Source organism: Myxine glutinosa, chromosome 11 (genome assembly GCF_964187855.1).
Source record: "Myxine glutinosa chromosome 11, kmMyxGlut1.1, whole genome shotgun sequence".
Lineage (NCBI taxonomy): Eukaryota > Metazoa > Chordata > Myxini > Myxiniformes > Myxinidae > Myxine > Myxine glutinosa.
The window spans coordinates 28,359,756-28,370,177 of record NC_136271.1 but is presented as its reverse complement, the minus strand read 5'-3'; the positions used below and the strand labels follow the sequence as shown (position 1 = coordinate 28,370,177).

General features: G+C 50.0%; 1 protein-coding gene across 1 annotated transcript in view; it reads left to right on the top strand.

Annotated features, from left to right (window-relative positions):
• The first annotated feature begins 2,729 nt into the window (after positions 1–2,729).
• GPR22 (G protein-coupled receptor 22) overlaps positions 2,730–10,422 on the top strand; it is a 29,984-nt gene continuing 22,291 nt past the window's right edge. The window contains exons 1-5 of the mRNA XM_078786256.1: positions 2,730–2,965; positions 5,601–5,670; positions 5,807–6,001; positions 6,064–6,195; positions 8,685–9,131. Coding sequence (XP_078642382.1) covers positions 2,730–2,965; positions 5,601–5,670; positions 5,807–6,001; positions 6,064–6,195; positions 8,685–9,131 — 1,080 coding nt within the window. The remainder of the gene's footprint in view (positions 2,966–5,600; positions 5,671–5,806; positions 6,002–6,063; positions 6,196–8,684; positions 9,132–10,422) is intronic.

The following is a 10,422-nucleotide window of genomic DNA, read 5'->3' as shown; positions in this document are numbered from 1 at the left end:
CCCTTTCCGCTTGGTCCCTCATGTCCCTCAATTTGCCTTCCATGGTGTTTTCTAACCCCTCTAACCCTTTTTGCATCCCTTCCATTTGATTCTCTTGAGCGGCCATTCTGTTTTCTACCCCCGTTAACCCAGTTTTCACTCCCTCTATCTGATTCTCCTGGGCAGCCATTCTATTTTCTACCCCCTCTAACCCATTTCTCACCTCTTTTATCCCATTGTCTAACCCCTCAAAATTTTTGTCTAACTTCCCAATTTTCTTGTCTAACTCCTCAAAATTATTGTCTAACTTCCCAATTTTCTTGTCTAACTCCTCAAAATTATTGTCTAACTTCTCACCGGTACCCCTCGCTTCGTCCCTCATTACCCCCAATTGCTCACTCCGAGCCCTCGCTTCGTCCCTCATTACCCCCATTTGGTTTCCCAAGTCATTCCTCAGGTCTTCACTTGTCTGGACCATGAGCGCCTTTATTTGTTCCATAAATAGGCCCCAATCCATCGGCGGCGCTGCTACGGTCGCGGGCGCGGTGACCAGCGAGGCGCCATTTTGTGCGTTTGCTACCCTCGCTGCTTCGCTCTCCTCATGTCCCTCATGTCCCTCAATTTGGTCCTGGACCGACCCTGCTTCACTCTCCCCTACCGGACCCCAGCCGTCTTGATCCGCCATAGCGCGACTTGCAAAATTCGAGTTTCGTAAAACAAAACAAATTTCGGCCGCTCCAAATTTTGACCAAATTTTTTTTTTTTTCCTCTATTCGTTTTTTTTTTTTTTTCTTCAAAATTTGGTCGGGCCTCGAATCTCACTCCCGACACCAATTGTTACAGTACTAACACAATTGGTGTCCAAAATTTGGGCTAAATAAATTTAGTCCCAGGTTCGAATCCCATCTCCTGACTACCAATTGTTACAGACACGACTTTGATGTTAAAGTGGGCCGAGCGGAATGGCCGTCGTGTCCGCACAAATTACCACAAATTACCCGACTATACTCGACGTTGACGAGCCGCGCTATGCTGGCTCAATAGGAAAGAGAAGACACCCGGCTGGGTTATAATGACACAATACGACACCAGGGGTTCAGTTCTCAAGTATATTCGTACGGAAAAAGGTTAGATTACAGGGGCTAGAGTTATAATCACAGAAAGACAGGCACTTAGACACACTCTTATATTAACCCCGGACAGACTACAGACAAACGGGACAAGGCTGACTCACACGGGGGTTGATGAAAAGGACAGCGGGTATCGATGGCTCAAGGTGCACTCTTGGCTCAAAGCAGGGTCCAGTACGGTCCGGTCCAAAGATGCGGGGAGGTATCGTCGCGCTGGGGGTGGCGGTGGCTTCCTCTGCTCTCCGTAGTTCAGGCGCATCTGACGTCACGTCCGGCAAGCGGCTGCGTATATCCGGCGGGGAGTGACACGCCCTCGGCTCGTTAGCTCCGCCTCGTGGAATCGGCACGTTGCTTCTCATTGGGTGCGTGCGGGGGGGTTACTGGCTCCGCCCCTGACGAGGAGCTGACAGCCAGCCCCTTCGGGGTAACCCCGTGGAGCGCATGGTCTGGAGCTAATCGAGCCGGTGTGAGGACGCATCCTCCCCCGCTCCGCCGCCATCCCCTCTGTTGTTGTTGTAATTGTTGTTGTAGTTGTTGTTATTGTTGTTGTTTGGGGAAGAAGATGGGAGGAGGTATGGGAAAGGTCCTAAACTCACTACTGATGCCATATAATCACATTCTGGTGCAACGAAGAGTCATAATTAATGGAGACGAGGCCTTAACTGACATAGAATAAGAATAACTAGGAAGATGTCCGAAAGTTGTCCACGTGTGGTGCGGTGGACCTGGGCACGACATTTAATGGGGGAATAAGGGGAAGGTCGGCTCTACTGATTGTTATTTACATGCAATGGGACTAGGGAATGGGGGACTGGGGAAAGTTGGGGAGTATTGGAGAAAATAGGGGAATATTTACAAGCGGATATGGAGGCCAAATTCCATATTCGCAACAATACTATCATCATGACAAGGAGACAGTTTTGGAAGTAGATGCGTCACAGAAGGGACTGGGTGCATGCCTTTTGCAGGATGACAAGCCTGTTGTTTTTGCATCACGAACTCTGACACCCACTCAGTCTGCATATTCAAACATTGAACGAGAAACCCTGGCCCTTGTTGCTGGCATACAGAAGTTCCATACTTACGTGTTTGGGAAACGCTTCAAGGTATACACAGACCACAAACCATTGGTCATGATCATCAGCAAACCGCTTACAAGCGCCCCTCCACGGCTTCAGCGCCTTCTTGTGAAAATCCAAGGCTACGGTCTTGATCTGGAGTGTAAGGCTGGCCGTGAGATGATGCTATCAGACATGCTGTCGAGGCTACCGAACCCAGAGAACAATCAGGAACTGCAGTTGGACACACGTGTCGATGGTATTGAGCTTGATGATGTGGATGATCATCATCGCTTTGACCTCATTGATTTCAGCTCAAGGAAACAGGACCAACTCAGAGAGTGTGGAAAGGCTGATAGAACCTTTCGAACATTGCAGCAGGTTGTTCAATGTTCATCGAGGGTGGCCTGCTAGGATTACAGAGCTGCCTGTGGACCTATGTCCGTACTGGCCATAACGTGATGAAATTGGTATTTGTGACGGTGTTCTCTTCAAAGGTCGACAGGTACTAATTCCAGAGCAGCTACGTAAGGATATCCTCGACCAGCTCCATGAGCCGCACATGGGGATCGAAAAGACAAAACGTCTAGCACGTGAATGTGTTTACTGGCCAAGTATATATCTGGACATTGAGAGAGCTGTCAGAACATGTAAGACATGTCAAGAGACCCAACCAGAACAAAGGCGTGAGGCTCTGATAGCTCATGAGATACCAGCGGTACCATGGACAAAGGTAGCCAGTGATATGTGTGAGCTACACGGGCAGACCTACCTCTTGGTGATGGATTATTACACCAAGTACCCAGACACAGGAGCACATCAATCTTTAATGCTTGAAGGCATCTTGCCATTGTCCGAGGAGACGGCAACTGGTGATAGTGTTCATTTACAGGGGATTGGTGGCTGTGCTAGAGCTCCACTTCATGTCATCCATTTGGAGTCGGAGTTGGGGTCAGGACCGGTCACCGTAGGTTTACAAGCCACTCTTCCTGTAGAGGGAGTATCTGTTGTTATTGGGAATGATTTGGCCGGTGGTCGAGTTTATGGTAACCCGATGGTTGTTGAAAAGCCCAGTAGGGGAAGTAACAACCCCAGTTAGGGATGGCGACAAAGGTAGCAAGTTATTTGTAGGTGGACTGAACTTCAAAACAAAAGAAGAAGTTCTGACCTCTGTCTTCAACAAATATGGACCGCTTTTGGAAGTGCAGTTGGTAAAAGACAGGGAAACGCAAAAGTCAAGAGGGTTCGGCTTTGTCACGTTTGCAAGCACAAAGGACGCCAAAGAGGCAGAGAAGAATTGGAATGGCAAGGATTTGGATGATCGGACTATAGCCGTAGAGAAGGCAGGCCGTAGGCGTCGAGGGGTCTACAGACGAGGAAAACGTGGTCGTAGTATGGGTGGTGGCCGCAATCGATATTATTATGGAGGCTCCCAGAGTGGCGGCAGCTCCCGAAGGAAGGATTGTCAGAATAGTGGCCGAGAAGGAGACCGCTATTCAGGTGACTACAGTGACAAGCGGTCCCACCATAATTATTATGAAAGTCCGGAAAAATTGAAGCACTGAATGCTGCGGAGCCGCCGAGCCAAGATTCCTACACGGACTAACCGTGAACGCCACATTCCTAAAGGCGTCCAGGTAGTGAACTTCCCTACACGGATTAACCGTGAACGCCACGTTCCTAAAGGCGTCCATGTAGTGAACTTTCCTGCACGGACTAACCGTGAACTCCACGTTCCTAAAGGCGTCCATGTAGTGAACTTTCCTCCACGGACTAACCGTGAATTCCACGTTCCTAAAGGCGTCCATGTAGTGAATACCTCCAGGCCTCACCACCCAACCACCATGGAACCTGGCTTTCAGCTCGGCCTCCCGGGGAAAGTGCTATAGATTTGCTGGCCTTTGGGTTTTTTGATCACAACCCCTTAACCTTCATTCAAGAGAAATTAGAAGTAAAAATCAGAGGTTGATGAGATGGAGTTTGGCTTTGCAGGGGTAACTTGGAAATGGAACATGTAAAGGGCATGGACAATGTCATTGCTGATGCTTTGTCCAGAGTGAATTAACTTTGGAAATCTCTGTAAGTTGTTCAAAGTTTTGTTGCTTTATTTTTGGGGAAACATTGATTACTTGTGTTGGTTTCAAGAATTTGCCTACAAAGAAAGTTTTCGCTGTGTTCAAACTTTCTTTCTTGAGGGGGGGAAGTGTTACGGATTCGGCCCTAATTATGGTTGTTATTGTTATCATTGTTGGTTCTAGAATCTAGATATTATGCTTATTGTGGCTTAAGGGAAAGGGTTATTGTGGTTAAAAGGTTTAAAAGCGCTCCTGGTAAAATGTGGCCGGAAATCGGATCGTGACCCGGAAGAAAAGGGAGCGAAGAAGAAGAGGCATGGGGAGATCGTGAAAAGACGTTTTGGTGGAAGCTCCGGACTGAGCGGTCGAGCGTACAGTGCGAGAGAACTTTGCGTCCTTGAAAGGAAGTTCGTGCGATAGGTGATATCGCCGGAGTGCTGTGGAGCCTGGGTAGTCAGGTATCTGCATTGAGGTTCCGGAGTATCCTTGCCTCAAAGCCCCGGCTCGAGTGAAAGCCGTCCGCCATTTCGCCAAGTGCGCTACCTTCAGTGAAAAGGTTTTTGTCGCGTCGGCCGGGCATCATTTCCCGTTGGGTTGCCGGGGACGGCTGTGCCAGAAAGTGGCTTTTGGAGGATTATAAGGAGACTCGCTGATTGAACCGCAAACGTGTACGTCGGAGCGCGTCTTTGGGAGGGTTTCCATTCCACCGCTATTTTGCGGGGTGTTGGACCACGTGACCTCTGGGTTGTTTCGATCGTCCATGCCTCAATTGATTTTGATCGGACATTGATCCAACGATCGCTGGAGCGAATCGACTTTGCCTTGGAGGGGTACAGAGACATTGGGGGAGTGCCGTGAGTGTGGGTAAAGGACTAGATAAGGTGGTACCATATTCAGATAGGGATTGTAGGGTGAATTGCTAGTATTATTTGTGTCATGATTCCGGTGTGATTTATAATATAGTATTGTTTGTTCATAACCCTTGGTGTGGTTTCATTATTGATTTGATTGTTTCATTTGATGGTTTCATTGAGGGTTTCATTATTGATTAATTTCAACCAAGGATAACATATCTTTCTGCCGGGGACCCTCTTGGGGTTCGGAGGTTTACCGAGACCAGGGGATAGGGGAGGGCCCCGTAACATCTGGGTCCGAGATGGTCTGGGTCCGAGATTATCTGGGACAGTCTGGGTCCGAGATGGTCTGGATCTGAGATGCTCTGGGTCCGAGATGCTCTGGGTCCAAGATGCTCAGGGTCCGAGATGCTCTGGGTCCGAGATGCTCTGGGTCCGAGATGCTCTGGGTCCGAGATGGTTCGTGTCCGACTTGCCTTGAAACATTTCTGTATTATATTGTAGGTGTTATCAGTCCATCAGTCACGATGATCATGATGACGACCAGATGACAGACAAAAATAAACTCTCGCAGGTTTGAAGTTCATTTTTAGTGTAAGGCCTAATGTAATGCTTGGCCACAATGGCATGAATGGAAAGGCCTTCGTTCCAAAGATTGAAAGAGTTGCAAAGAGACATCAACTCCGCCTGTCATGCCTGTGCCTGTCTAGCCCTACAAGTACAAGCAGGGCTGTATGGCTCTCTTTTACCATGGGTCTTATTGTAATGGCGACAACAATAAGACCCACGACATAAAAGAGAGCCATACAGCTCTGCTTCTTGTTGTATGCCTATCCACCACTCTCAATGAATCTGACCAAATTCCGACCAAAATTTCTACTTTTAAAAAGAAAAACAAAGACAGAGTACTCACCTGTGAAAACTAACATCCTTCTTCTGGTTGCTACGATTTGTGCACCCACAGCAGGCACAACTTTTCGGCATCTTGCCACTAGAAAATATTTGCGACACAACTAGGTCATGTACATGTACGTTGTCAACAAATGTTGCTCCCCCAAAACATGGCTGCCGGTCGTCCTTGTCGGCACGGGGCCATGTGGTATGCACGCCCTCTAGTCTATAATATAACTCTATGGTTATAACACTCTTTTTGTGAATTTGTCTGCTCTCAGTGGTTTCCACATGATTTGCTGCTTGAAATCGATCTGTTTTTAAAATTCCTCGGCCATTTCAACCAGAAGCAATCAGCTTGCTATTGCTTGCCAAGCTAGCTGTTCCTTATCACCCATTTTGTTTGAGTGCTTGCTGGAGTGGTTAAGCCACTTGGCGAGGGCTCCACAAATGAAGTGAGAAAAGCCTATGTACTTAATTAATCAGTCACAAGGCCAGGGAAGTTTGGGTGTGTTATAACACCCTTTTTTAATATGCTTAACGACGTGAACCACCACTTGGTGAACACAATTCAGGCTGCCTTTGCAAGCCATGGCGTTACAGTAGACAGAGCTGCCTTTTTGTTTTCACGTATCCATTTTTTCATTGACTAACATTTTTGTGCGATATGGTCACTCTCCCTCCCCCTCATCCTCCTCCCTCCATCCTCCTTCCTTTCTCCTCCTCCTCCCTCCCCCACTCCTCTTCAACCCCCTCCCTCTTCTCTCCCCTCTATACCCCTTTCCTCCTCCATCCTCCCTTCTTCTCCCCCTCCTCATTTCTCTCTCTCTCCTCCACCCTCCCTCCTCTCTCTCCCCCTCCACTCCCTTTCCTTCCTCCTCCCTTCCCTTCTTCTCACCGTTCCCTCCCTCCCTCCCTCCCTTCACCCCCTCCCTCCCTCCCTCCCTTCACCCCCTCCCTCTCTCCCTTCACCCCCTCCCTCCCCTCCCTCCCTCCCTTCACCCCCTCCCTCCCTCCCCTCCCTCCCTTCACCCCCTCCCTCCCTCCCTCCCTTCACCCCCCCTCCCTCCCTTCACCCCCCTCCCTCCCTCCCTTCACCCCCCTCCCTCCCTCCCTCCCTTCACCCCCTCCCTCCCTCCCTCCCTTCACCCCCTCCCTCCCTCCCTCCCTTCACCCCCTCCCTCCCTCCCTCCCTTCACCCCCTCCCTCCCTCCCTCCCTTCACCCCCTCCCTCCCTTCACCCCCTTCCTCCCTCCCTTCACCCCCTCCCTTCATCCCCTCCCTCCCTCCCTTCACCCCTCACTCCCTCCCTCCCTTCACCCCTCACTCCCTCCCTTCACCCCCTCCCTTCACCCCCTCCCTCCCTTCACCTCCTCCCTCCCTCCCTTCACCTCCTCCCTCCCTCCCTTCACCTCCTCCCTCCCTCCCTTCACCCCCTCCCTTCACCCCCTCCCTTTACCCCCTCCCTCCCTTCCTCCCCTCCCTCCCTCCCCTCCCTCCCTCCCCTCCCTTCTCCTCCCCCCCTCCCTCCCTCCCTTCTCCTCCCCCCCTCCCTCCCTCCCTTCTCCTCCCCCCCTCCCTCCCTCCCTTCTCCTCCCTCCCTCCCTTCTCCTCCCTTCTCCTCCCTTCTCCTCCCTCCCTTCTCCTCCCTCCCTTCTCCTCCCTTCTCCTCCCCCTTCCTCCTCCTCCACTCCCCCTTCTTCCTCCCCCTTTCCCCCACACCTCCCCTCCCACTTTCTCTCCCCCTCCCCTCTCCTCCCCCTCTCCTCCCCTTTTCCCTTCCCCTCTTCCTTCCCCTCCCCTCACCCCTTCCCCTCCCCTCACCCCTTCCCCTCCCCTCACCCCTTCCCTTCCCTTCCCTCCTCCTCCCTCCTCTCATCCCCTCCTCCTCTCCTCCCCACCTCCTCTCCTCCCCACCTCCTCTCCTCCCCTCCTCCTCTCCTCCCCCTCCTCCTCTCCTCCCCCTCCTCCTCTCCTCCCCCTCCTCCTCTCCTCCCCCTCCTCCTCTCCTCCTCTCCTCCCCCTCCTCCTCCCCCTCCTCCTCCCCCTCCTCCTCCCCCTCCTCCTCCCCTCCCCTCCTCCCCTCCCCTCCTCCCCTCCCCTCCTCCCCTCCCCTCATCCTCTCCTCCTCTCCTCCCCCCCTCCTCCCCTCCCCTCCTCCTCTCCTCCCCCCCTCCCCTCCTCCTCTCCTCCCCCCCTCCCCTCCTCCTCTCCTCCCCCCCTCCCCTCCTCCCCTCCCCCCCTCCCCTCCTCCTCTCCTCCCCCCCTCCCCTCCTCCTCTCCTCCCCCCCTCCCCTCCTCCTCTCCTCCCCCCCCTCCCCTCCTCCTCTCCTCCTCCCCTCCCCTCCTCCTCCCCTCCCCTCCTCCTCTCCTCCCCCTCCTCATTCATATTCCCGTCAGGAGGCGACTCATTGTTACATAGCAATGCCGGGTACTTTTGCGTGTGTGTGTGTGTGTGTGTGTGTGTGTGTGTGTGTGTGTGTGTGTGTGTGTGTGTGTGTGTGTGTGTGTGTATGTATGTATATATATATATATATATACACGTGTGTGTGTGTGTGTGTAATTATTGGGAAAAGGTAGGGGGTGGGCAGTGATTAAAAAGTCACTTAAAAAAATTCCACCAATTTTGCATACATCATATGCAGATGGCTCGTTATGATCCCGAGGCTACTTTAATTCTCCTACTGACCATTAATACCACCAATTCCCTTCTTTTTATATATTTCTCTGCAGGTGGTTCTGACAGCGCTACTCACACTCGAGCTGGGCCTGGGCTTAAGCAGCAACTTGGTTGTCCTGGCACTTTACTGTGCAAAGTCAGGCCTCATGAGCTCAGTGAGCAATGCTGTTACAGTGTCATTGCATATCCTGGATGTGCTCATCTGCACAGCCTGTGTACCTCTCACCATCACTCTGCTCCTCATTTCTCCTGGTCATGCAATACCGCTCCTGTGCTGCTCTCACGAAGCCGGTGCTTCATTTGCTGGTGTTGCCACTGCTGCAAGTGTTCTGGTCGTGAGCCTTGATCGTTATGACATTTCTGTGCGGCCAGCAAATCGTGTGCTCACACCAGGCCGTGCGGCTGCCACACTTGCAATAGTATGGTCTCTCTCCTTCCTCGCCCTCTTAATCCCTTTTATTGAGGTAAGCCAAGTGATGGAGTTTGCAATGAAATCTTTTTGCGATTGTGACTTTTTTATTTTATGTGATATTTCCAAACACCGACTTTTGTTATTTTCGTATCAATAGACTTTCAAAGTAACACAAACAACAAGCAATAAATTGAACACTGTCTGGTTGAAAAATACCAATCGATTACTTCTATGGAAAAATTAACCTGGGCAGATGTAAGCATGGGATATTGGGATAATGCATAAACCTGAGTAACACTGCTTAAAGGTTTCGTAGTAATTGGAAAATGAAAGGGAAAATAGATGTGCAATTTAAATGCGATCGGTGAAGTTGGGCTTCCATTGGTGGAGGCTTTAACCTGAAAGGTATTACAGAAGTATTGAATACATCAGAAACCTTTCTGTGAATCAACATGGCTTGCTTCCTTGGTGCCTGAAAAGGGCTGCATTTGTACTTTTCAAATACAATCATTTTAAACGAAATGTATTTGTCACATGTTCCTCCACTGGATAGTTACATGACAAAGGTACTCTTTTGCTTGAACATATTTTTGCCATGTTGAAAATATGTCGAATTAGTTTTATTTATGCTGCGCTAGACAACAAAACCACCAATGCAGTCTCCATTAGTGAGCATTTCGGTCCAATAATACAATGCATGACTTCTAACTTAAAATTAGAGTCCAACATGATATATATATATGCTGAAGCTGAACTATCTGCTCAAGTACCTCAAGATGATTGGAGCGTAATCTAAACAAGTCAATAATACCATGACGGTGACACAACGACAGGAAACAGCAGAAACAGCCTCATTATGGATCTGGAGACAGAGGTAAGTGGAGAATGAATCGATTCATATTTAAAGGCAGGTCTGGTGTGAATATGTATTTGGTCAATGATATCTGGTGGTGATCATGCAGCACAATGTCACTTGGTGGTGTATGTGCTGTGCTGCTGGGGCTGCCCGTGAGGAGCTGTACAGGAGTAGGTCCCGAAACAGTCATGATCCAACCCCTTTCAAAATTTTCACGTTTTGTTGCCTTATAGCCTGGAATTAAATGGTATTAAATCGGGCTTTTCCCACCTTTATTTACACATCGTAACCCACAACTTCCAAATGGGGAAAAAAATTCTACAAATTTCAGAAAATTAATTTAAAATTCAAAACGAGAATATAATGGTTGGATAAGTGTCTACCCCACGCCAGAGGAGAGGGTATAACATTTGAGTCCGTTTGTTTGTCTTTTTGTTTGTCTGTTTGTCCACAGTATGCTTTTCTCTGCAACTGTTGGTCCGATTGA